General features: G+C 43.5%; 1 protein-coding gene across 1 annotated transcript; it reads left to right on the top strand.

Annotated features, from left to right (window-relative positions):
- The first annotated feature begins 31 nt into the window (after positions 1-31).
- glg1a (golgi glycoprotein 1a) lies at positions 32-26,618 on the top strand. The gene is made up of 27 exons (XM_030765284.1): positions 32-337; positions 10,225-10,254; positions 11,147-11,233; positions 11,360-11,575; positions 11,943-12,146; positions 12,385-12,456; positions 12,712-12,898; positions 15,173-15,387; positions 16,259-16,380; positions 16,647-16,748; positions 18,116-18,269; positions 18,707-18,736; positions 19,297-19,434; positions 19,665-19,751; positions 19,887-19,949; positions 20,100-20,213; positions 20,368-20,456; positions 20,759-20,876; positions 21,190-21,282; positions 21,682-21,819; positions 22,204-22,327; positions 22,496-22,638; positions 23,215-23,316; positions 23,478-23,585; positions 23,850-23,970; positions 25,033-25,139; positions 25,489-26,618. The coding sequence occupies exons 1-27, from the start codon at positions 32-34 to the stop codon at positions 25,654-25,656; spliced, it is 3,438 nt and encodes a 1,145-aa protein (XP_030621144.1). The 3' UTR covers positions 25,657-26,618.
- The last annotated feature ends 1,042 nt before the right edge of the window (positions 26,619-27,660 follow it).

Below are 27,660 nucleotides of genomic sequence, written 5' to 3'. Positions count from 1 at the left end.
GTAGCTAGCCAGCATAGATAGTTCACCGAAGATGGCGGCGTGTAGACGTGTGCACCTTCTCTTACTGTTTATATGCTTCTCTGTTTGCACCAGTTCCACCTGGGCACAAATCAATGGGAGCGTGAAGCTATCAGAAAATGCGGATAATGCTAAAAAACAGGGGATACAGAAACCTGTAATCCCTCCAGCCCAGCCCGGGGCCGGAGAGGCCCGTCGCTCCACCGGGTGGAAGCTGGCAGAGGAACAGGCCTGTCGGGATGACTTGACCAGGCTTTGTCCTAAACATTCCTGGAATAACAACCTTGCCGTACTTGAGTGCCTGCAGGATCGGAAGGAGGTAACCAGAAAAAAAGAACATTAACGTTACCGTGTTACTTGAAAATCTTGGGCGTACTGGTAACATGTCAGTTTTTAGCATTATAGCTCGCTAATCTACTTCGGTGGGAATGTGTTGGTGAGGGAAGAGAAAGAACCAGTTTTCAGATGTTAATTGCTCGGTGACATATCTGGAAACTTCCATTTTCTTGCATTTCTGCCAAAGTAAGATGCCGTTTCTGCCAAAGTGAGATGCTGTTGCAGCGGTTCCAAGCCACGTAACTGTGCTTTGTGAGAGCAGTGTCCGAAGGACCATGGTGCCAGCATTAGCTTGCTGTTTCCAATCGGCGATTATGAGAAAATACAGGTTAAATGGTCAATAGTTGATTTAAGGTCACCATGCTCACAATATGTCCAGATTTGTAACAGCACTCTGTTTCAGACTGCCACACTGACAAAGTTAGGCATGAGAATTTTTTGACCTTAACACTCGGTGTCTCACTCTTGGCTGTTTGTGCCAGTTTCTAAACATGCTTGCCTCTGATAAGACTGTGTTGCACGAGCCACGTATTTAATCACGCATTTTCAAAGATGAATAAAGTAAGAGATGATCATTTTCAGTGTCCTTCAAGGCTAATTACAAGAGTGAAGCTAGACGGTATTGTTTTGTTGGCTGTCTTCCTGATCCGCACGGAATAACCTGCAGAAAAATGGCTTTACGCGATGTGTTTGCCAGTCTGCTCATATGGAAGAGCTTTGTGTTCCTGTAAAATGGAGTGCACTAGAATGCAGTGAAATAGTAATGGTGAATCACTCAGTGTGCCTTCAGGACATTAATTGAAATATATTCTTCTAGAGCCATTCTGTATGGGGAGGTCATTGACGTGGCATGTCCGATGTGGTTATTTACATTTTTGTCCGGAAAAGCATATTCACCTTTCAAAATACTATGTGGATTTATTTTAAAATGTTTACCCTATGATTGCATATTGTTAAATATAGCGGAATTCTCTGAATATTCGAATAGACTTGTTCTAATCTCATCTCATGCAGCCACCATCCAAAACTGCGTTTCTGCTACAGTCTTTGGTTAAGAGGACCCGACCACGTCAAGGGGTTGCAGTTTTGGTCATAGTTGCTGTCCACATTCTCTCGCCTGCTTCTTTGCCATCGAGAGCTCTTGTATACTTTTACCCCATCGTCCAGTCGGCAGGCTGTGACAGTGAAAGCGGTGGTTGCACCTGATTAGCATGCTAACGCAAGAAAGTCAATAAACAGGTGATCACGTTTTTGTTGCCTCAACCCCATGAGAAACACTCTCAGTCCACAGACTGGTTTAAAATTAAACACACGGTTTTTCAGTTGTCCTAAATTCACGAGAGTTTCCTCTACAGGTCATATTCTCCTTGAGTTGTGCCTTTAAATTACAGGCTAGGTTTTCTGTCAGATCTCTGCCCCAATGTGGGAGGAAATCTCTAACTCTGCCGGCATCTTGACCGGTGGTGGATCAGTGCATAAAATGCCATCAGTCTTTGTCTGTGGTGTGGCAGAAATGTAGTTTTGTGTACTATTATATCTGACCAGACCTTGTGGTCTCAGTAATATTCTGGCATTTTCTATAGCACCCTCAGGGAAGTTTTTTATACTGCTGTCAGTTTTGCGTTCTGGCGTACTGTGCGTTATTACTCTGTGTCAGGTGAATGTTACTAATCCAGATGGTCACTGTCAGAAACTGGTGCTTTTTTAGTAGTGAAATAGTTACTAGCCGTGCATGTTAATCAGCATCTCCATTCCAAGAGAGTCCTGGTACTTCCTTCACTCATATCCTTGGGCTACTGAATTACTCCCTCTCGTTTAACTGCCAGAGTGTGCGGTCCTCCTCCTGTAGGGCCAGACTCTTGCAGGATTTAGCACTGCTTTAAGATCTTTAGAGGCTGAAACAGCTTTGTATCTTTAGCCCTGGACTAAAAACATTGGAAAAGTCCCATCTACCAAGATTTTATTTTTTCTACTTGTGAGGGTCAAAACCTTTTAACAAAAAAACCAAAACAGAAAACCAGCGTGTAGTGATGAGCGATGAAGGCCCTCTGGTATTCCCAGTGAAATGCTGTTATTATGTTTTATTATTTTGATTTTAGGTTTTACACCATCAAATGAGTATTTACAGTTGCTTTGTTTATGTGGTCATTTTCTTTTTCAGCCTGATGTGCATGGGTCTATAAAAAGCTGTGATTAAGGAGGTGTTGAGAAGCTCTGTGTTTGATCTGGGTGAACAGACAGACACATTCCTGCTTCCTGCTTCCTTGTCCCCTCCCCTCCTCCGAATACTGACAGAACAGAGTGAGCCATAGAGCTACAGTACCTAAATTAGGCACTTGAATGGACCATTTGGAAATGTCAGTTTGGTTCCTGTAGTTACTTTAGTTTTGGCACTGGTGGAAGCAGGAGAGAGATTACTCCATTATGATAGGAAAATGACCTGTATGTGGTCGTCCCAGATTAAATTTGCAAAGACATTTGACTACTTTAAAATGCAAGTTGCACACCATGTCTGTACACGATCTGAAGTCTTGTCTGATACCATTTAATCTTGTCAAGTTTACTCAGCCCTTCACATTACGATCAGAGACCAGGTACAGCATGTGGGAAAGGGGGAAGGTGAAATATCTGCTCAAAGATAATGTGATTCAGAAAACGACTTTTGAAATGATACTTTCCAGTTTGTATCTTACTTTACATTTTTTGTATGATTTAACGTTTATTTCCAGATCATATGCGTAATCCCAGATCGTGATTTTTGAACTGTTTTAACGAGACTGGATGTATACTGTTTGGTGTTTACAGTTTGTGCTGAAGTGTTGTGTCAGGTGTCTATCTTCACTCTGTTCATGATGGAACGTGTGAATGACAGTTTGAAATCCTGTTATGATGGCTCCACCTCCAAACTGCTACTGGGTTCGGGAGGGAATGGTCTGAAGTGCTGGCACAGAGTGAGGTCAAAACAGGTTGGGCTGTGTCTGATTGGATTTAGCTCCATTTTTAGCACTGCAGCGGGCCTTTGCCAAGGCTGCTTGTTTTGCATGTGAATGTATGTCTCTCCTAGCTTGTGTTTTTTTGTTTTGTTTTGTTTTGTTTTCTGGGTGATTGTAAGAGTAGACATAGTACTGTGAAACGAGAGATGGGATTATGCCAATAGAAGGCAGTGATGGCATGTGTTTGGGAGCTCTAGGATCCCTCAACAGGTTCATGGCCTTTTGTAACATCTGCTCTTCAGTCCAAAAGCTTGACAAGAACAGCTGTCGGCCATATGAACATAAAGGCAACCTGAAAAAGGATCTTAAAAGAAAACAAGTAAGGTTTCGGCAGTCACTTTGTTAAAAAGTGTTTTTTGTTTTCTTTTGTCTCATGTGGTGGAAACATGCCACATGTTTACCATTGTAGTGACTTGGGGATTGACTGAATGAAATACCTTGGGCCTCACTTACAGAATCATATTTGTTAACCCAAGGGTGTGTTTCATTTCCTGAGTGCTACCTTGAACTGATGTGATCTTGTTTTGCTGTGGTTAACACCCCCCCCCCCCCCTTTTTAGCAGCTGACCCACTAGGCAGGCATTTTAAATGTTTAATGTGTGGTTTGTCTGGAGGACGGAGTTGCACTGTCAGCTTACAGTTCTTTGTTGCATATTTAGGTCTGTTGGGCTGACATTGTTTTAATCTGATGGTATGATGCTGTGTGGTACATAACTTGTTATGGCAGGGTGATATTACTCAATAATCTGTGGTGTTAGTCCTGTTGTTGTCCTGTAAGGTAACATTTGAATTTGGTGTTGGGTCTGTTGCCAACTAAAGAAGTTCTGCTGAAGATGATTTCAGTTTCTTCCATTGTCCTTCTCATTCTGCACTAAAGCAGAAATGCATAATTTAACCCTCCCACGGTTTAGTTTCTGTGTGTGTGTGTGTGTGTGTGTGTGTGTGTGTGTGTATGTGTGTTGAGACTGGTTAAGTCTAGCTCTGGTAGGCTGTACTTAAATGTTCTCTCACTCACTGTGTGACAAGGCTTTAAAGGTGTATAACATCAGCAGCATTGAAGCGCAGCTAGTGTGAAATGCTTCATTTATTTTAAGACCCTAGAACGGTCCTGACCCACTAACCAGGACACATATAATTAGCACATGTTCATGACAGACCAGTACCAGCAAGGACCAGTCTGACTTTACCAATTTGCCTCAGCACTGGGTTGATTATGTAGCTATGGGAAATTTCTTTTTCTTTCTTTCTTTCTTTCTTTCTTTGGTGATGGAGCGGCTGTTCAGGCATGACTTGTCGCGGTGCCCTGTGGGAGGTCACATTTAAGCATACTGTTGAATTACATGACTTGTCCCGGTGCCCTGTGGGAGGTCACATTTAACCATACTGTTGAATTACGTGACTCAGAGAGAACATGCAGAGGTTTGACCTCACGACTCTCCAGTCCACGGCCTGATTCAGTCAAACCGCTGCTCTAAACCACTCCAGTCCCCAAAATATCTGTTTGTCATAGTGCAGAAAAACAATGCCCCCGCTCCTGTGAAATAGCGTCATCTGATGGTGACACAGTGAGATTTTGCTGTTGTTCTTGTTTTGTATGTGTATATATTAGAGCCTGACCAATATAGGATTTTTCAGACCAATACTGATTTCAATATTTGATGATTTAAAAGTCAGATAATGATATATCAGCCAATATTCTTTTTGTCTTTAGAAACACATAAAATAAACAAGGATTTTCCTAACATTTGTTATGTATAGTTATTTAAGAGTCCTCACTGAGATAACACGACATAATTAAACTTAAAAATAAACTTGTCATAAATAGTACTTTATAGAACAAAAGTACAACAAAATATATTAAAGTTTTGATAAATGGTGCAGTAAACTGATACAGTGACCTAGTGTAAATGCTGCCATGCATGTAATACAACATGACTGTCTGCAACAAGGATTCTCGACTTCAGGATTTGACACCACACGTTTGAAAGAGATAACTAAATAACTTTGTTTGGCTACCAAGCCATGTTAGATGCTTGTTCAGCTCACGTTTATTTACGTGTCCCCTCTGGTTTAATAATTTCCAATGCACCGACTGTAACTACAGACATGCGAGTCGCAGATATTACCACTGCTTCATTTAGGCAAGATAAGTTAAACGCTACAGTTCAATCACCCATTAACGTTAGCGGTCTTCCACGGATAAACATAACATTAGATAAGCTGCTGTAAGCGATGTTGCTGGAGAATTTTTAGAAGTGAAATGATAGGAGCGTTGTTTGTTTACTCGCTAGAACTGCCACATTGTTTAATAAATAAACCTACAATCGAGTTTGTCAACAGCTTAGCCTGCACCACTCAACTACCATGATGTTAAATGTAATTCTGATGATCTGATGATTGACTGACTGTACCGGCTTTTACGTTACTGCAGCAAAACCAGGCATGGCTGACATGAATGTCATAACATGGTATAAGGATCCATTTTCTGTCTCTTTTTTTTTAATTGTCATTTATCTGCTATTAGCTCATATCGGTCAATAATATCAGCACGCCGTGTTATTGGTCGGACTCTAATGTGTATGTATGTTTTTTAACACATTTCTGATTGATTAGCAGGGGGCATAGAAGTTGATGCCTTTCTGATCAGTCAGGCCATTCGCTATTGTTTCAGAGGCCAGGCGTGGAGAATAATAGACTTTTAGAAAGAATTGTCCTAGTTTTTTTTGTGTTTTTTTTCCTCTCTCTTCCTTTTTTTTAAGCAGACGGTAGATGTACTTAATTGTTGGACTTGCTGAGAAACGTTTCTCTCAGACAAGCCACACAGACATAATCTGTGAAGATCAGACCATCGCTGCTAATGAATCTAATCAGCTATACTACAAGTCACGCAAGAAGAAAAACAAGAAGTCACTTGACTGAGTAGAGCATAGTCCAATGTTCAGGCATAGTCCAAACCAAGTCCTCATCTGAACTCCACTGTAGCTGGACTGCTCTCCCTTAGCAAGGACACATAAACGCTGTTTATGTACAGTGGTTATCCAAACCCTTCCCGTCAGACGTATGGCCGACGACAGGCGCTTTCTCTGAACTCATCGTATGGTTAATGTATGATTCTCTTTTATTGGCCTTGGAGTTGCTCTGAAGAGCCTGCCCTGTGGAGGAAGTGAGAATAAGGATGTGTGGAAATTTGGTGCCATGTGTTCATGTGAAGGAGAATGAGAGATGCGTTTTGTCAGTGTTGGAGTGAAGCAGATTCAAGTGTGTGTGTGTGTGAGAATTAGACGGAAGCTGTCAGACGGAAGCTGCAGCATGAGGAGAATGCTGCTAGTCTAGAAAACCGAATATGAGTGACAGGACCCAGGACTGAATCTGTCTCTGCTAAGCCTAGGATCAGAACAATTGCGTGGTCTGAAATATCCATTTTCTCTTGAGTACTTTGTGTGTGCGTGATTCCATCCTCAAGAATAAACACTAGTCATAGTCTTTGTTAGTTTAGATGGCCTCCAGTTTGGATCAGATGTTTATTCACAGCTCAAAGGAGTCGCAGGTGCATGCTTTCTCAGGAAAGCGTGTGTGTGTGTGTGTGTGTGTGTGTGTGTGTGTGTGTGTGTGTGTGTGTGTGTGTGTGTATGTGTGTATGTGTGTTAGGCCTGCACAATATGAGGAAAATCTGCCATGTGTGATACCATGGTTCAGTACTGCGATGACAATATGACTGATGATAAATGAACAAATATTGAAGTGTGCATATTAGCTATACAGTACCTATGTCTTTCTGCTTTAATAGGTACACTGCTAACACAGACCCCAAACGTTGAATAGCCTATGCTCACTGAATACAGAAATGAAATAAATTATTTCGTACGACAGTGTGAGGGCCTCGTTGAGGAAAAAAAATCTGAGATTTTAAGAATAAAGTCGTAATATAATGAGAACGGAGTTGTGATTTTACAAGAAAAAAGTCATAGTATTACGAGAATAAAGTCTTAATTTTAGGCTACGTGTTTCACATTTCGCATGGCTGGGCTTCACAATGGCTCAGTGGTTAGCACCGTTCGAATCCCAGACGTCCCAGGTCCTTTCTGTGTGGAGTTTGCACGTTCATGTTTGCATGGGTACTCCTGTCAGTGACCTTGACTGGCAAAAAAACAACAGGAGGTGTGTGTGCTCACTGATTCTAGTGTGTGTGTGTGTGTGCGCTCACTGGTGTTAGGATGGGTTAAATGCAAAGGCTGCATCTCAGCGCTCTCACTGCTAATGTGTGTGTGACCAATAAAGCACTTCTCTTCTTATTATTTTAGAGGGGAAATATCAGAGGAGCAGCCTGCTATCTGAGTTAAAATGAGGAACGTGGAGCAACTTGTGAAGTTATACTGTAGTGTAGGTTTCACAAATAACAAAATACTTAATCTTTGGGCACACCAGCACCACATTATCATAAGTGTCAGGACTTTGAAAAGACTGTGCAAGAGACAAACAGCAGTTGCCAGAAGCAGGGTCAGGCTGCCATTGACTGTCCTCTTACCCATTTTGTTGGTTGCTGGTAATATATTTTCCTAAAAATTATTTTTTTTCCTTGAAATTTTATGATTTTGTTCTCGTAATATTATGATTTTTTCTAGTAAAATTACGACTTTTTTCTTGAAATATTATGACCTTATTCTCATTAAATTTTGACTTTATTCTTGTAATATTGCAACTTTTTTTCTCAGTTGTGACTTTGTTCTCATAATATTACCACCTTATTCTTGAAATCTGAGTTTTTTTTTTCCTCGATATGGCCCTAATTCTCTGTCATCATTTCGAACATGCTTGGCACATGTTTGGCATGTTTTACACAGTGGCCTACCTGTGTTTGTAACACGTCATCTCTCCTGAATCCAAAATAATGCCAAGTAGCTGAAGTGCTGGCTTTTTTACACCACAGGGTCTTCGACAACCACATTTCCCTTGCTCTTCTGCCTTTCCTTGCAGTCGCCATCAAATTGACACCAGTGAATCTGAGGGTACCTGAGGGCTAGCTGGGGCTTCACCTGACTGGCCAAATGGTGTGAATGCATGGCCCATGTATCCAGGGCTCCATCTGATAGATCAAATGTTCGCATGCTGAGTGTGAATGCGCGGCGCGTGTAAATGCAATGATTTTTCTTATTCATCTCGTTTCAGGCTTTTGCGATTTGTTTATTGCACATATTCATATCGCGATAGTGATGAAAATATGATTTATTGGTCAGCACTTGTGTGTGTATGTGTGTATGTGTGTGTATGTGTAGGTGTGAATGAGTCGATGAGATGAGCACTCGCTGTGCTGCTGTGTGTCTGTGTAGTTTCTCATGTAACAGTGTCTGAGAGAAGGTGTAGACAAGAAAAGAAATCAAATCATTGGATGTGATGTGTTGAGTAGAGTGTCTGACTGTCAGACCTATGGTTTTAATATCTGTGGGTGTGTTTATTTCACAATAGTGTGTTTTGTGATGACACAATAATAATCCGTTTTTTCTCTTCATTGATAGCCATATAAACACACACACACACACACGCACACACACACAGACAGACAGACCATAAGAGGGTAAGAAGGCCAGCAGTTGTAGTGTGCAGGCTGTAGCTTTCCCAGTAACTACACTAATGCTGGCTGAGATGTGGTGCAATAACACTGATAAACAGGATGCTTTTTCCCTCCTTCTCCTGTTCCCTTATCGCCATGGCAGCGAGTCACACGTCTTGTAGGACTCTGTTATTGGGAGCAGGGGGTCAGAAGGTGTATACACACAACAGCTTCCTGTTTTCTGCTGTCTGACTGCATTCAGTCTTTTGCGTGTGGTATTTAATGGCATTTTGATTGTTCAGTCAGACTCTGAAGGAACCAGTGGTCTGGCTGTTGTCTGGCCATCCACTGTTCACAGGTTTATTCTCTTTTCTTACAGAAAATTTTAAAAGTAGTTTTTAAAGTAATTTTTAAAACCGTCTTGGGCAGAGAAATACAGTCTTTTTTCAGTATGTTTTAAACCGATTGCTAACTGATTAACTTTTTTCTCGTCATTATTTTCATATTTTACACAGCTAAGGGTAAAAATGACTAAAGAACCAAGCTTCAGTGATCCAGGGGGTAAGACTTTGCCTCCCTATAGCCTTTTCATTGACACATCAATGTCAGCGAAGCGTAATGTATGAAATGGCAAACGCTGTCTCGGCAGTTTTAAGACAGATGCTGACGCTTGTGTGAGCCATGAGATAGTTAAGGCTAACTCACACAAGCATGAGTATGCCAAGCTCTCCACTCTGACTGGTCTGGCCCTGAAACAGCAGCTTTACAGCTGTCTTCATTTAAGCAAGCTGTCACCCAGAGGTCAGGACAAGAATCCACAGGCACCACTGTCACTACTGTCAACCAAAGACTGTTCTTCACTCAGCCTGTGTTTTCATTGCATGTAGTCCAGGTTTACGCGGTTATCCTGCAGAATTAAGTGTTTGAAGTGGAGTGAGAATACAGGAAAGCCAGGTTTTGATTCCTCACCTTGACAAGTGACTGCAAAGATATTCGCCAGGTGCACACAGGCAACAGCACGTTCAGTACTGTCTTTCCACACAAATCTTTAAACAGCTTTTTTGTTTTTTTTGATGTAAGCAGTTTAGTGGCAGTGTTTGAAATCTCGTCATTACTCGTCATTACTCATGCCGAGCGCACTCTGGCACAAAGAGATCTAGGCCTAAGTATTCCAGCACCTTCCGTGTGACGTCTGCCTGCGCTGGATGAGAACGTGACCCACAGAAACTCCTCTGGAATTCCTGAAAACTGTGTGTATTTGTGTGTTTTTAGATATTCAGAATTGTTTCTTAAAATGATTTTTTTTTCTTGTTTTTCTTTTTTCCCTAGGACACAGAGATAAGTGCCGACTGCAACCACGTAAGTGAAGTCTATTTTTTTTTTTTTTGTCTCTCTTTACCCAGTATGGTTGTTATGTCCAGATCTGTGGCCAGGAGTGTGGAGGTATCACAGAGCTTTTGGTAAAAGGCTGGGACAGCAGCTCTGAGACCTCTTCCATAGCCCAGACAGGATCAGGGTTAGACGGAGTTCAGTACTAGTCCACAGGGCTGTGGAGTCGGAGTTGGAGTTGTGGAGTCAGAGTCGGAAGCAAAATTGGGTTACTGGAGTCTGAGTCGGTACTACCATAAATTGAGGAGTCGGAGTCTGAGTCGAAGGTTTAGTGTAGTGACTCCACAGCCCTGCTAGTTCAAGGTCCATCCAGGATCAGGGTTAGACTGAGTTCAGTACTAGTCCAAGGCCAAGACAGGATCAGGCAGCCACCTAGTGGTATAGACTGGTGATCTAGAGGGATTTTTATTGCATGATTTTGTCAGTTTTTTTACCTGTTTTATTCAAATGGGTGTCAGTGCAAAGCTGTAAAATGAGATTTACGTTTGCATCCATTTTCTACCAAGAAGGAAAGTTTGTAAATGTTTGTAGAAGCTATTGCTGTAAAGCTGGGAATGATGGAATTACAGGTGTTAATTGTTCAAACCCTCATAATTTTTGGAGTGTGTGTTTTTTTTGTTTTGGGTTCGTTTTTTTTTATTTTTGTTTTTTTTGGATTTTCTGTGAGAGATTCAGCTGTAAGCTAACAGACTGGATGAGCTGAGGTGTGTATGAGAGCTGAAGATTATATGTTTCAGGGCTTCAACAGGTGTGACAACAGCTGTTGATTGGAATAGCTACCTGTGATCTGTGGTGAGCTCAAGGTTCTCTTTTTCCCAAACGTAAGAAGAATAAACAAGCATTTGTTTGTGAACTTTTGCAGCTGCTGTGGAATTACAAGCTGAATCTAACAACAGATGCCAAGTTTGAGAATGTGGCAGTGGAGGTGTGTAAGAGCACCATCGGAGAGGTACGCGTCCAAAGTTTCTCCCCTTTTCCTCCTCCTCCAGCAGCTTTCCCTCTGACAGAGCCACGCTGTTTAAGACAAAGGGAAAATGGGCTCACTCTTTTTTTTTTTTTTAACTTCCTGTTACAGATCAAAGAGTGTGCAGCTGAAGAGAAAGGGAAAGGCTACCTCGTGTCCTGTTTGGTAGATCACCGTAGCAACATTACAGAGTACCAGTGCAAACAGTACATCACCAAAATGACCACCATCATCTTCAGCGACTACAGGCTCATCTGCGGCTTCATGGACAAGTGTCGAGACGACATCAACACGCTGCACTGTGGGAGTGTTAACACAGGAGAGAAGGTCATTATCAGTGATTAACCCCACACCCGACGGTCTCTGGACATGACCCAGATCTAGAAAAAAAACCTCTTGACCTACAGCACTTTCCTTAATGATTAACTCTGGAGTTAGAGAACAGCTGCTGAAGGCCAGAACAGCTTCATGTAGATTTCAACCCTTGTTCCTTATTTTTTATTACTCCTTTCTTGTTAAGGAGAGTTACAGTTCCTAGCCTCTTACTGTTTATCACCTCTAACTGTAATTTTTAATCTTTTTTTTTTCTCATCGTGTCACATGTTTTCATGTCAAAACACTTTACAGTACCATGTTGTTCTAGCTCCACTGGAGTTTTCTCTCATCTATCCTCTGCTTTCTCCTCTGTTTATAGGATCTGCACTCCCAGGGGGAGGTGATAGCGTGTTTAGAGAAGGGCCTGGTATCAGAGGCTGAGGAGCAGGCAGGTCGTTACTCCATTAAAGAGGACTGTAAAAAAGCCATCATGCGCGTGGCTGAGCTCTCCTCTGACGACTTCCACCTGGACAGACACCTGTACTTCGCCTGTCGCGACGACAGAGAACGCTTCTGTGAAAATGTACGATTCAGAGTGCGACAACAGCTCGCCCGTGTTCTGTACACGCACACACACACACGCACGTGCACTTACGCTCACACATACACACAGTCTTGACACTTGCGGACAGAAGCTGTCGCACATAGAGACATAACCACATATCCTGTTTCAGAAAAGGGAACATGTTATTATTGTGTGAATGATAAAAATCTGTCTCTTGGTCTTTCACACTGTCTGTCAACCTTTCTCTGTGTTTCAGACACCAGCTGGAGAGGGAAGGGTGTATAAATGTCTCTTCAACCACAAGTTTGAAGAGAGCATGTCTGATAAGGTAATCCACATTTTTCTTCATCAGTCTGTTCTCAGGAAACTCCATGTTGCCTTAAATTCAGTGGGAACCCTCAAGCTTTGGTCATAGTTTTTTGTTTTGTTATTTTTTTCCACTCATTGCTTTTCTGCTGGACTCTTTGGATTCACTGCTGTAAAGTGGTTTGAATGTGTGTATGTATGTGTGTGACGATCACAGCTTGGAGTGAACTGAATAATAATAATTAGCTGTTTTGTGTGTGTGTGTGTGTGTTTACAGTGTAGGGAAGCTCTGTCGACCCGTCAGAAGCTGATAGCTCAGGATTATAAGGTCAGTTATTCTCTGGCCAAAGCCTGTAAACAGGACCTGCGCAAACTGCGCTGCTATGTGGACGCCACCCTGCCCAAAGTCAAAGAGGCCAAGCTCTCCTACCTGCTGCTCTGCCTGGAGTCCGCCCTGCACAGAGGTATGTGTCTGTGCTTCTGCCTGAGAGAGTGTGTGTGTGTGTGCACGTGTGTGTATGAGAGAGAATTATTTTCCTTTGCACCCTCTCCGGTCTACAGTTCTCTCTTCTGTGATGACAGACGTTTCATCTTTTAAGTCACAGGAGTCGAGCCCAATTTATACTTCTGCGTCGAATCTAAACCGTAGCTATGATGTAGGCTCTGCGTAGCCGCGTACCCTACGCCGTAGCCTATGCCGTAGCGTGACGTGCACCTCCCTAGAAATGTAACTACGCGTCGCTGCAGACCACAACAACTGTGATTGGTCCGCTTGGAAGCATCACCCTCCTTCTGCTCTATCGGTTCAATGGTCGTACACACCATCTCCTCCGACGTCCTTTCTCTTTTCTGTGTTGCAGTAATTTCAGTAAAAGTAACTGCTGTTCAATATTTATTAGCTCCAACTCCAACACGATCCAGCAAAATGGCGAACTGAGCACTCGTTATTTTGAGAACTCCGTTTGTCTGTCCCCCAAAGTTTAGAAACTAGTCCTTCTTTTGAATGCAAATCTTGTTTTACAGATATAATTGTGCAAGCACTGAATTCTGACTTTTTATTTAACATTATTCCATCATTTGTAATGCACGAGGAAATCAACACAGTGGCATAGAGATCCCAATCCAAACTAGGGTTTTGAAGGTTTCATTACAGAGCGACGCAGACACACCAACGCAGTAGTATAAATGCTCACAATGGCATAGAGCCTATGCAGAAGTATAAATCAGCCTTCAGTCTCGAGGTCTTTTAAATTGCAGGGGTCAGTCTCGAGGTCTTTTAAATCGCAGGGGTCGGACTCGAGGTCTTTTAAATCGCGGGGGTCAGACTCGAGGTCTTTTAAATCGCAGGGGTCAAACTCGAGATGTTTTAAATCGCAGGGGTCAAACTCGAGATGTTTTAAATCGCAGGGGTCAGTCTCGAGGTCTTTTAAATCGCAGGGGTCAAACTCGAGGTCTTTTAAATCGCAGGGGTCAGACTCGAGGTCTTTTAAATCGCGGGGGTCAAACTCGAGGTCTTTTAAATCGCGGGGGTCAGTCTCGAGGTCTTTTAAATTGCAGGGGTCGGACTCGAGGTCTTTTAAATCGCGGGGGTCAAACTCGAGGTCTTTTAAATCGCGGGGGTCAAACTCGATGTCTTTTAAATCGCAGGGGTCAAACTCGAGGTCTTTTAAATCGCAGGGGTCAAACTAGAGGCGTTTTAAATCGCAGGGGTCAAAATCGAGGTCTTTTAAATCGCAGGGGTCAAACTAGAGGCGTTTTAAATCGCAGGGGTCAAACTAGAGGCCTTTTAAATCGCAGGGGTCAAACTAGAGGCCTTTTAAATCGCAGGGGTCAAACTAGAGGCCTTTTAAATCGCAGGGGTCAAAATCGAGGTCTTTTAAATCGCAGGGGTCAGAATCGAGGTCTTTTAAATCGCGGGGGTCAAAATCGAGGTCTTTTAAATCGCAGGGGTCAAACTAGAGGTGTTTTAAATCGCAGGGGTCAAAATCGAGGTCTTTTAAATCGCAGGGGTCAGAATCGAGGTCTGCTAGACAAGGCCTGCTGCCTTACTTCACACGGCCCACATGAGCTTAGTGAAAATGAATATACACAGGGCCTGTAGTAGGCTGAAAAGTGAAGGTTTTTACATTAGAGCAGTGCTGCCCATATAATCATATATAATCATTAACTCCAACTCCCTAAACACATCTGCCGCTTTCCCAGCATGCACAGAGCACAGTGCTGATGCCTCACATTCCACTTTCACTTTCCCGTCACCCAGTAACTTTAGCCAGCAAAAAATGTCAAAGAGGTGATGGAGAGCAAAGAGGGGTTGAAGAGAGGGAGAATGAGTGCATGTTTGTTTGTAGTGAAGCAGGTCTGTAAAAAAGCAGTGGCTGTAATGAAAGAATGACATTTACGTTATATTTATGACGTTTATTGCAAAACACAAAACACCATGCAAAGCCACATACATAGACATGCCTTGTGAACAAAAACACCATATAGTTCAAGAATTAGGAAGAAAAACATCTTTGGACAGAACATGTGAATTATTATTTTCTTTTTTAACACACATATTTTTGCCAGCACCAAAACAGAAAGCAGCTATATTTTTGGAACTTCTGCTTTAACGTTGTATATTTTTGCTTTTTGGTGGCCACACAAAAATGCTGATGTAGCTCAGGCTACAAGTTTGACACCTCTTTTTAGATAAAAGCTGTTTTAGATGAAAGCTTTCAAATCTCTCTCTCTCTCAGGTCATGGGGTGTCAGGGGAGTGTCAGGGAGAGATGCTGGACTACAGGCGGATGCTAATGGAGGATTACTCTCTGAGTCCAGAGATCGTGTTACACTGCAGGACAGAGATAGAGACCCAGTGCTCCGGCCTCCACCACAAAGGCAGAACTCTCCACTGTCTGATGAGAGTGGCCCGTGGAGACAAAGGCCCGATGGATAGTAGCTGCCAGAAAGCAGTGAGTCTCACACACAGGCACACACAGATGCACGTGCATGCTCACGTACATGCATTAGGGGTTGCATGAGTGCATAACTTTACAAATCGAGTACTCCTTTCTTGAAAAACTAGAGGCTTAGTGTGGGACATAACCTAAGTGTTCTTACTTTGTTTAGCTATAGCAGCTGGGTTTTTTTGTAAATTCGGTGAAACCTGGTCATCATTAGTAAGCCTAACCAACTCACTAATGAAATTAGTCATATTTGCTTGCATCTGTTTTTAACAGCGTTAATTTGTTTAGCCATGTTAGCGTAGTCGCCTAGTTTATAATATGACAGACTCGATGTTAGAGCCATCCTTGAGAAACCCGTTCACAACTCACGACGCACATTTATTTCATCACAGAGACAGTTGGGAAAGAAAATTTGCACAGTGAAATACAACAGTAAAGCAAACAAACAATCGCTTCACCCCTTTCTGCTGTCACTATCCTTCCACTTGTTTACCAAGGGCTATAACTGGAAACTGAGTGCACGTGAGATCAAGCATCACGCGATTAACGAGTACTCAATGTTAATGTAGAAACTCGAGAATTGATGTAACTGCTTGAGTACACAAATGCTCGAGTACTCCGTGCAACCCCTAACATGCATGCAGTCACACGCACATACACCTGCATATGCGCATGCAGACACACACAGATGCACATGCGCGCACACGTACATGTATACAGACGCATGCAGATGCATAGACAGGCACAGAGCACATTAAGAGGCTTGGTGGCCATTGGGGTTAAAAATATTGACACATTGTTGCACAGGCATGTAAATTAGCCGAGAAAACCTGAGTGTTAGAAATGTTTGTTTGTTTGTTTGATTGGTTGATTGTAGCTCCAGTCATTGATCCAAGAGACTGATCCCGGTGCAGATTACCGGATCGACCGGGCCCTGAACGAGGCCTGTGAGTCGGTCATTCAGACCGCCTGCAAACACATTCGCAACGGAGATCCCATGTGAGTGTCTACTGTTCAGTCATCTTTCCTATCATGTATTAATAGTAGTAGTTGTATTATTGCAACTACCACTGCCGTTTATTCATTTATTTATGCAGTCTTTTTATTGCTTAAGCTCTGTGAGAGGACTTTCTTCCTTTTTTTTTCCTCAGTTCTTCAGTTTCCTTTTTGTAGGTGTGTTTACTGTCACGTTCTTCCATTCTTGTGTGTGTGTGTGTGTGTGTGTCTGTCTGCCTGTCTCTGTGTCCGTGTGTGTGTGACTGCAGGATCCTGTCGTGTCTGATGGAACATCTCTACACTGATAAGATGGTTGAGGACTGTGAGCTGAAACTGCTGGAGCTGCAGTATTTCATCTCTAGAGACTGGAAGTGAGTGTCAGAAGATTTCACAAATCCACTCTAAACCTAGAATAACTCTGGGATTACGCTTTAGTTTGTCCATGAGCTTCTCTACCCACTCAACACCAGGCACATTTGTCAGCATTATAAAAAGGTTTCAAATGTTCTTCAAAGCTCCACTTGAATGTGTTTGGTGACAAGATAACTTAAAACTGGGCATGAACTGACGCACGTCTAATTCTAAATTTAATCCGAGTGAAATGTTTAATCCGGGTTTATTCTTTCATTTGAATGTAACTGTAAGCCAGTTCCGTTCAAATGTAAAATCTAAACCAACTCTGATGCAAAGGTGAGCAAGTCCAGAGCTGAAAACAAGAAACAACAGTAAAATGTCTCCATGACCAAACCGAGGACTGAATTATTAGATGTACATCATAAAAGTCTCTTATCATAGAAAGCTCTTTACTGTGTCAGATAAACTTCTCCACACATATCTGACAGAGAGGTCAGTTACCTGGTGTCAGTCTGTTACCACTAAAGATAGGTAATATGATGTAATCTGGACTACTGTCTCTAAGGCCCTGTTTACACCTTGCATTAAGATCCGATTTTAGTGATCCGATCACAAGAGGGCAACTCTAAGTGCATCTGTTTACACCTGGCTTTAGAATCCCTGTCTCAAGTGACCACTTGAGATCGGATCTCACTTCCCTGCTCTATATGCAAATAAACACGTAAATCATTTCCAACACATTACCCCTTTCACTGAATTTCACTTTTGCTTTTTGGACTGGAGATAGTGCTTATGACATTTGAGATGTGGTGATAATTGATCGATGTTTTGGGGCATTAAGGCTCATTAAGCTGTCTCCTTATAATGGGGTCAATGGAGATGAAAACGCTTAATGTGAGGTAAGGACCATACTCCTAGGATTTCAATTTTGATTTTTTTGACAGGAGGAGGCGTTTCTGACAAGAGATGTCCGAGAGAAATTTGGTGATCATTGATCGTAGTTTTGGAACATTAAACCATGATAAGCTTTTTCACGTTAAATGTTGTTGTTTTGAATCAGCAAAACAACAACATAAGCAGAGGACGTCAGTTGAGTAGGCGGTCGTTCAATATGGTCGAGTCGCTTTCGCGTTTACACTGCTATAAGAATGTGGTCATATGCGGTCCAGACCACCTCTGAATGTGGTCTGAGTGATCGTATCTCGATGCGACCTCAATGCCCATTGGATGAGTTTACACCTGTACTTTTGAGCTGTCCACTTGTGATCGGATCACTAAAATCGGACCTTAATGCAAGGTGTAAACAGGGCCTAAGTGTGCGTAATGTGGTGTAATGTAGACTTTCTGGATCGCAGTTCTGTTGTAACGGTTCTGTATCTGGCAGACTGGACCCCATCCTGTACCGGAAGTGCCAGAATGATGCCGCTCGTTTATGCCACACGCACGGCTGGAACGAAACCAACGAGGCAATGCCCGCCGGTGCCGTCTTCTCCTGCCTGTACCGTCACGCCTACCGTACGGAGGAGCAGGGCCGCAGGGTAAGACAGCAGGGCCACAGGGTTCCAGCAGAGTGGTACCAGATCAGTGTTTGTTTTCAATGCCTATGTGTTGAATTCCCATGGTCAGCTTACAGTCAATGAGATGTGTCTGGTCAAACCCACGTCACGCTCAGTGAGATGTGTGTGTACTAGGCTAAACTACAGATGGGACCTTAGAAACCCTGAGCTGAGTCTGCACTGTGTGTGTGTGTGTGTGTGTGTGCATGTGAGGCTTTGAATGAGTGACTGAGTGATTGAGTTCTGTCTTTTGCTGTTGTGTTTGTGGAGGGCTGATGCAGAGATGACATATTTGGACATATGCAGTGTCAGAACTAAAGTATTTTAAATGAACTACACGTCACTCATAAACTTTAAAAATTCATTGGCCACATATGAAAGGAATAGCAGCTCATCTGAGACCACTCTGAATTTAACAGCAGGACTCATCGGATGTGGAAAAGTCTACAGTGAGTATCTGGTACATATTTATGCTCCAGATCGTAGAAAAAATGACAGTAAATTTCAGTAGATTTTTCTCATTGCAAATTCTGCATGACCTCTATCATGTAGTGGGTGAAAATCAGAGTAATTTGCATTGGCTGAGAGTATGACAGTGTAATCAAATGTCAAGCCTTTTTTTTTTTCCCCCTAATGTTCGTAAAAGTGACTAGAGGCAGTGGACGGTGAGTTTATCAGTAGACTCTCATTTTGCTTGGTGTGGGATTTGGGCTGATGCCACAAAATCAGAGCTGAAGAGTCTAGATATCATCCATTTCACACAATCAGAAATAAAGAGATTGTAGCTGCAGCCATCTGTTCATCTGTGGCTAGAAACGACATAATGATGCTAATTAATGACATAATGACATGCTAATTGTGTGTGTGTGTGTGTGAAAGAGCATGAGCGATGTGATATATCTGTGGTGTGTGTTTGTGTAAGAGTTTTTTCTTTTGTTTTTTTTTTTGGTGAGACGTGTGTGTTGGAGAGAGAATTCTCACCCTTGTTGTTTGTATTGTCTGTATGTAGTTGTCACGTGACTGTAAGACCGAGGTTCATCGGATTCTCCACCAGAGGGCACTAGACGTGAAGCTGGACCCAGAGCTTCAGAAGCGTTGTATGACTGACCTGGGCAAGTGGTGCAGCGATAAAACTGAAGCAGGGCAGGTAAGAGCCAACATCTCTGCAACAATGCCCTCTACTAGTTCAGCCAATCAGCAGTCCTGGTGATCCATCAACAAATTACCTCTTAATTAACAAGGTCCAAAACAAACCACAAAAGCATGCAGAACTGGAGTCATGAACATGGGTTGAAAATGACGTTTGCATCTTATTGTGGATTTATTAAATGCCGTTGTGTGCATTGGTGCTGATTTCTAATGTGTTCTCTTGTGAAGGAGCTGGAGTGCCTGCAGGACCATTTAGAGGAGCTGATTCCTCCATGCAGGGACGTGGTGGGGAACCTCACAGAGCTGGAGTCAGAGGTGAATTTTTTTATATATGTGTGTGTGTGTGTGTGTATATATAATATGTACACACACACACACATAAAATAATATATATGTGTGTGTGTGTGTGTGTGTGTGTGTGTGATTGACACTTGCTCTTTTGTCTTCCAGGACATTCAGATTGAGACGTTGCTGATCCGGGCCTGTGAACCAGCCATCCAGGCATACTGCCATGTGAGTGACAACCCGAGCAGCCAATCACATCTCACTTACTCGGAAAACTAGAAACTGGATGACCATTTACCTTTGACCGAAACCAAACTGTCCAGTTACCAATCAATTCTCTCATAAACCTAACACACTCTGTCTCCCTCTCTCTCTCAGGAGGTGGCAGATAATCAGATCGACACTGGGGATTTGATGGAGTGTCTTGTGCAGAATAAACATCAGAAAGAAGTGAATGAAAAATGCGCAGTAGGAGTCACTCACTTCCAGCTGGTGAGAGAGTTATTAGTGCTTCTTAATGTGCATGCATGTGTTTTCACTTATCAGTCAGGATGTCTCCTGTTAGTAGATGGTGGGGTTTTTTTGTTGTTGTTTTGGTGTTAATAACGACCCCCGTTTGGCCTGTCCCATTCCTCTGTTCACCCAGATCCAGATGAAGGACTTCCGCTTCTCCTACAAGTTTAAAATGGCCTGTAAGGAGGACGTGCTCAAACTCTGCCCCAACATCAAGAAGAAGTGAGTGTCAGGGCTTTATCTGCGGAGTCACTGTGCATGCTGCTCAGGCATTGTCCTGTGTAGCCTATGCAGTGTTACTGTTCAGGGTTTTCTCTGTGCTCTGTGGATGATAACAGTTTACTTTACACCCACAAAAGACTGCGTCTTGCTACTACACGTCTACTGTTAGGTCTCAGTATGTCCCCCCCCCCAACATTCTCTCTGTCTCTCTCTCTCTCTGTCTGTCTGTCTCTGTCTCTCTCTCCCTCTCTGTGTCTCTCTCTCTCCCTCTCTCTCTCTCTCTCTCTGTCTGTCTCTCTCAGGGTGGATGTGGTCATCTGTCTGAGTACCACGGTGAGGAACGACACACTGCAGGATGGGAAGGAGCAGCGTGTGTCAGTGAAGTGTCGCAAACAGCTCAGGGTGGAAGAGCTGGAGATGGTTAGTCGTCTAATCTTACACACACCCTAATCTTATCCCTTCCCCTTAATCTCTCGTGGCAGCGTTTTCTCTGCTTTCTCTGCTCAGCCAGTCAGTGCATCAGATGATTTCTTGAATTGACAAAGCTTTTTTTTTAAAAAAAGAAACTGTGTGAGCAAATAGATTTCATTATGTCTGGGACCCTGTGATTTTATGTGTGTGTGTATAATTTGGTTTGTTATGATGTGTGTTGTAGAATCTGAGTGGTATGTTAGGTTTGATTTACAGCTGTCATATCTCTGCTTTCTGTTTGTTCTGTTCTGTTGTCCGGCAGTCTGAGGACATCCGTCTGGAGCCAGACCTGTACGAGTCATGTAAGCAGGACATCAAACAGCTGTGTCAAAACGTGATCTATGGCAACGCTCAGGTGGGTCTGCCTGCCTCATGTCTTGGTGACTTTACACTGCCTGCCTCATGTCTGGGTGACTTAACACTGCCTGCCTCATGTCTGGGTGACTTTACACTGCCTTCATGAAGTGAGCTCATATCTACACCCTTCTGTTCACCTCTCCTCAGAAAGAAAAAAAAACAGTTACAGTTAAACTCTAATGATAGATTACACATGTCACATTATCACAATTAAACACACACGCACAAAAAGAGTTTTATGATAATTGGTACTGGAATTGTCTGTTTAGTTTCAAGAGTTAAGTGGAGTGATGTTGGGCTCAGAATGTTCTAGACGCAGCTGAATCTGTACTGGCAGCGTATTCACTGGAGATGGCAGTATTAGTGTGAGAGTGTGTGTGTGTGTGTGTGTCTTCAGGTGGTTGAGTGTCTGAAGGAAAAAAAGAAGCAGCTGACTCAGCGATGTCATCAGAAGATCTTTAAACTTCAGGAGAATGAGATGGTGGATCCAGAGTTGGACTTCCAGCTGATGAGAGTGTGCAAACAGATGATCCGGGTGAGTGGACAAACCACCTGAGACATACAGACATGGAAACGGTGTCAGGTTGACACACCTGCAGCCGTGTCAGCGCTAGGAGAGAAGGAGAATAGACTGTAGGCTGTATTTGTATGTAAGAGTGCACAAAGTCAAGAGCAGGGTTTTAGAAAGAGCAGGAGAACTGAAAGACAGAGCTGGGGAGGCATGTGTTCATGTGAAAGAGTCAGTGAACGTCTGAGCTGAGTAAAGTGTAACACAGTCCTCAGACAGTGACACAGGAGCTGCCTCTTCACTGTGTTTTACTGTGAGTCTTTCTCACCAGGCTCCACTGGGACTCGACTGTAATATCTCTCTCTCTCTCTCTCTCTGTGTGTGTGTGTGTGTGTGGGGGGGTTGCTGCAGCGGTTCTGCCCTGAGACAGATGCTAAGAACTTGCTCCAGTGTCTGAAACAGAATAAGAACAGTGAAGTGATGGACCCCAAATGCAAACAGATGATCACCAAGAGACAGATTACGCAGAACACAGGTGTTCATTACACACACACTCACACACACACATACGCACACACACACACATGCAAATACACCTCACATGACATTGATACCTTTACACTGTAGTCCACAAGCACAGTTGCACAGTTGTTTGGTTTTTTGAGGGCCTGTTGTCAGTCTTATCTCTCTCTCTGTGACCCAGATTACCGACTGAACCCTGTGCTCAGGAAAGCCTGCAAGGCAGACATCCCCAAATTTTGTAACGATGTTCTGAGCAATGCTCGGGATGGGAATGAACTGGAGGGACAGGTCATATCCTGTCTCAAACTCAAGTACGCCGACCAGGTGAGTCACATGGTGTCAAACTCACAGTCTGATTGGCTGGCCTGCTCACATGGACCCTAAATCTCAGACTGCACTAGGCACAGAGTACTGTTAAATACACTGGTCACTCAGCGTCCGACTGTCAAACACAAACTGCACTGAGCTACACTCTCCCACTCATAGAGCTCATCACAAACATTAAATCTCATGTCAGGTGGTTTCTCTCTTCTCAGGTGGGTTCTCTCTCCCTGAAAAATGCCCCTTTTCATGCCAAACTCTTATTCAAACCAAGTGAAATGGGCTTTCAAACTTAAATGCGTGGAAAGCTGTTTCCTTTTAAAAAGCTGGAAAGGCATCACATGTTTATGAGTACAGTGGAGCAAAGGCCACACCACATCAGGCATGCTGCTCTAATATGTCGATTAAGTTACTCACACTGCACTGTGGCCTAAAAAGCCACCGTCTATTCAGTGCTACGAATGAGAAATTTTCAGATGGACTGTTAGTGGGTTTTTCTCTTTCTCACCTCTTTCTCTCTCTCACCTCTTTCTCTCTCTCTCGCTCGCTCGCTCTCTCTCGCTTGCTCTCTGTCTCCAGCGTCTGTCTCAGGACTGTGAGGACCAGATCAGGGTGATTCTGCAGGAGTCTGCTCTAGATTACAGGCTGGACCCTCAGCTCCAGATCCACTGTGCAGAGGAGGTGAGTGTCCACATCCCAGTCCCTTCTGTCTGCCACAGAACCACAGTTCTCACTCATAACACATAACAACTTTTTTTTTTTGTCTGTGTGTGTGTGTGTGTGTCTGTCTGTTTTAATGTGTGTTTACATTATCGCTGTGTGTGTTTGTGTGTGTGGAGTAGATCCAGCATATATGCGCAGAGGAGGTGGCTGCACAGGAGCAGACAGGTCAGGTTGAGGAGTGTCTGAAATCAGGTCTGCTAAAGATAAAAAACGAAGGCTGTAAAAAGGTATGGCACTCATTCCTCTGCCTGCATGCCTATCAGTCCAGTTAGATGAAGTCCCCTGTACACAGTGTTTGTTTCCAGCCTTATGTATGTACTTTATGAGAGTATGTCATGTCCTTCTCCTTTCTGGCTGTTTTTGACTCTCTGTTGTTCTCTGCCTTTCTCACACCCCTCTCTCTCTCTCTCTCTCTCTCTCTCTGTCTCTGTCTCTGTCTCTGTCTCTGTCTCTGTGTCTGTGTGTGTGTGTGTGTGTGTGTGTGTGTACAGGAGGTGCTGAATTTATTAAAGGAGAGTAAAGCAGATATCTTTGTGGATCCTGTCCTGCACACGGCATGTGCTCTGGACATTAAGCATCAGTGTGCTGCCATTCCCCCTGGCAGAGGACGGCGTGAGTACTTAACCATGCTGTTACCGCACTGTTTCCGCACTGTTAACACACCTGTACTGCCCTGTTACCACACTGTTACCATACCATTACTGCCCTGTTACTATACCATTACCGACCTGTTACCACCCTGTTACCATACCTTTACCACCCTGTTACCATACCATTACTGCCCTGTTACCACACCATTACTGCCCTGTTACCATACCGTTACTGTCCTGTTTCCACACTGTTACCACACCATTACTGCCCTGTTTCCACACTGTTACCATACCATTACTGCCCTGTTTCCACACTGTTACCACACTATTGCCGTCCTGTTACCACACTGTTACCATACCATTACTGCCCTGTTACCATACCGTTACTGTCCTGTTTCCACACTGTTACCACACCATTACTGCCCTGTTTCCACACTGTTACCACACCATTACTGCCCTGTTTCCACACTGTTACCACACCATTACTGCCCTGTTTCCACACTGTTACCATACCATTACTGCCCTGTTACCATACCGTTACTGTCCTGTTTCCACACTGTTACCACACCATTACTGCCCTGTTTCCACACTGTTACCACATCATTACCGTCCTGTTTCCACGCTGTTACCATACCATTACTGTCCTGTTACCACACCATTACTGCCCTGTTTCCACACTGTTACCATACCATTACTGTCCTGTTACCACACCATTACTGCCCTGTTTCCACACTGTTACCACACCATTACTGTCCTGTTTCCACGCTGTTACCATACCATTACTGCCCTGTTACCACACCATTACTGCCCTGTTTCCACACTGTTACCATACCATTACTGCCCTGTTTCCACACTGTTACCATACCATTACTGCCCTGTTACCACACTGTTACCACACCATTACCAGCCTGTTTCCACACTGTTACCATACCATTACCGTCCTGTTTCCACACCATTGCCGCCCTGTTACCACCCAAGGTCCTGACTGTCATTCACTGGCCAGCCGTCTGTAGCTTCTTACACAGATAACGCAATGGGAACCCTATATGTCTTGACTGTGTGTGTGTGTTTGTGGGTTCCACAGAGATGTCCTGTTTGATGGAGGCTCTCCAGGACAAACGGGTGCGGCTACAGCCTGAGTGTAAGAAAAGACTGCAGGAGCGCATCGAGATGTGGAGCTTTGCTGCCAGGGTATACACACGCTCTCACACTCACTCTCTCACACTCACACTCACTCACTCTCACACTTACTCACTCTTACTCTCACTCTCTCACACTCACTTTCTCCTACTCACTCTCATTCACACACTCAGTCTAACACACACACACACACATTTCATTAGCAGGTGTCATAGGCATCTACAGTCCCTTAGAGAACACTAAGGGCAGACTGACTTTTTCTTCACCTGCACTCATGCTTTTTGCCACCTCTGTCTCTTTTAAACTTCATTTAGCTATCGTACCAACTGGTTAAATATTCAGCTGGTCAATTAATATGTTGATCTGAAGTTAATCATCTCCTCTTCACCTTTGCCTGTAGGTGGCGCCTGCGGAGGGCTTTGCGGACTTGAGGGATCAGGTTTGGAACTCGCCTGCTAAGAACTACATCCTGAGCACGCTGGGCGTGATGGTGGGCCTCCTCTTCCTCATGGGCCTGATGTGTGGTCGCATCACCAAAAAAGTCACCCAGGAGCTGAAGGACAGGTAGAGAGAGAGATGAGAGGAGGAATGGAGGAGAGCCTCATTTCTCTTCCTTCTCCTCCTCCTAACCCCACCCAGTGCAAAAGAACGCCCATCCGTACCCCTCTCTCTGTTCCTCTCATCCCAGACTGGACGGTCAAAAAGTGGGAGGGGTTTTTTGTAGACTTTTGCGTTGCCGTGGTACCTGAGGAGGTGTACATGTTGGGACCTGATTTTTCTCCTTGCACTTCCTTCCTGTTTTTTTTCCCCACCACACTCTGTCGCCGACTGCTTCTCTAAGACTGGACCTGCTGTGTGTGTGTGTGTGTGTGTGTGTGTGTGTGGGTGGAGCAAGAGTGCTTTGTTTCTCTCTGGCACGTGACATCTGAAACTCTGCAGAGTATCCTGCTGAATTTTCTCTGAGTTATTCAAGCCAAAATCACAGCGCTCTGGCTTAGCCAACCACTGATTTCACAGCCATGCAGTCTGCTAGACTTTACCTGCCACAAACACACACACACATACACACACAATAAAAGGGTATTACATGTGTGTAAAAATGGATAAAATGTTGTCATAGCCAGTTGGTGACTGTCATAAGAAGTGAAAAGCTGGGATTATAATCTCTCTGGGTGAGTGTTGGCACCCTCATCTCTGAAATCCCATTGGCCTTTTTCAGAATACGGCGGTGGAAAAGGGTGTTTTTGCTCAGTCGTAATGCATTGAGTTAGTGAGTGTAACTATGGAGACCAGAGTGGACAGTGTATGGGGTGAGGGCAGGGCAAAAGGATCTTCTTGTCCAGGTCATAGTCTAATGAGTCTACAGAGAGGGTTAATCATGCTCCTGTGTCTTCAGACAGCAGTGTAAACTTACCATAGTCAGAGCTGTGTAACAGGACTGTGTAACACACGCACCGCTGAAAGCACAAAATGACTGAGAACTCAGTGGCTGGCCTCAAGACTTATGCTTATCTCCAGGCAAAACCCATCTGTATGTGTACGTATGTATGTACGTATGTATGTACGTATGTATGTATGTATGTGCGTGCGTGTGTGTGTGTGTGTATATATATGCGTGGATGTTTTTTTTGTTGTTTTGCTTCATCTGTTATTGTTTGCAATGTCGGTTTTGACTTTTTTTCACGCAGCTATTTCCTCTTGGGTTTTTTGGGGGTTTTTTGGAATTGTGTACAGGGGCTGCGTGTAGACATTTTCATGTCTGCTCTGTTTTGGGTTGGTTGGGGGTTTTTTTTGTTGTTTGTTTGTATGTTTTTGTTTTGTCTTGTTTTTTTTTCTTTGGTGAGCACACCCAAAAGTACAGTTCTGTAAAGTGGCCAAAAGAATTATAATTGTGTGATGTGTGACTGAACATTTGGATGTCTGTGTGTGTGCATGTAAGCGCGCGTGCGCGTGTGTGTATGTGCGTGTTACACGTAAGCATTAATTTTAGGAACAACTGGCTGAGTTTCATGCTCATGGATAAACTAGGTTTTTTTGTAAAGAGTTTATTTTATAGTTTGTGTATGTGAGGGGGTCTCTTATTTTATATAATGTATGTTTGGTTTTGTTTGTTTTTTTTTTCCTGTGGGGATTTGTTTGATTTGGAGTTGAGGGGGAGACCCAGGTTCTCACTTACATCTGTGAGGAAACTGTGGCTGTCTCTGCCACTAAGAATCAGAGAGAGAACACTGATATTTAAATTGCTCAGTCAATAGATCATAAGGAAAGAAAGCAGGCATCTTCACAAATCAAATAAGTCTCCTCCTGACTGAGGAGAGTAGCACATCTGTTTAGTTTAGTCTGAGAGCAGAGTGATGGAATAAAACGCTCAGTACCAGAATGGTGCTCAGACTCCTGTTGTGTGTGATGGTAGTCTTTAGTACCACAATGGTGCTCAGACTCCTGTTGTGTGTGATGGTAGTCTTTAGTACCATAATGGTGCTCAGACTCCTGTTGTGTGTGATGGTAGTCTTTAGTACCATAATGGTGCTCAGACTCCTGTTGTGTGTGATGGTAGTCTTTAGTACCACAA

The sequence above is a fragment of the Chanos chanos genome, chromosome 2 (assembly GCF_902362185.1).
Source record: "Chanos chanos chromosome 2, fChaCha1.1, whole genome shotgun sequence".
Taxonomy (NCBI): Eukaryota; Metazoa; Chordata; class Actinopteri; order Gonorynchiformes; family Chanidae; genus Chanos; species Chanos chanos.
The sequence above is the reverse complement of the archived record's forward strand: the minus strand, read 5'-3'. Positions and strand labels throughout refer to the sequence as shown.

What these genes read in the sequence shown, in the direction of transcription:
- glg1a (XM_030765284.1), top strand. Translation starts at nt 32, where the DNA reads ATGGCGGCGTGTAGACGTGTGCACCTTCTCTTACTGTTTATATGCTTC. An exon ending in GTAAGAGCACCATCGGAGAG is followed by an intron (nt 11,234 to 11,359) that starts GTACGCGTCCAA and finishes TTCCTGTTACAG; the next exon opens with ATCAAAGAGTGTGCAGCTGA. An exon ending in AGATCCACTGTGCAGAGGAG is followed by an intron (nt 23,317 to 23,477) that starts GTGAGTGTCCAC and finishes TGTGTGGAGTAG; the next exon opens with ATCCAGCATATATGCGCAGA.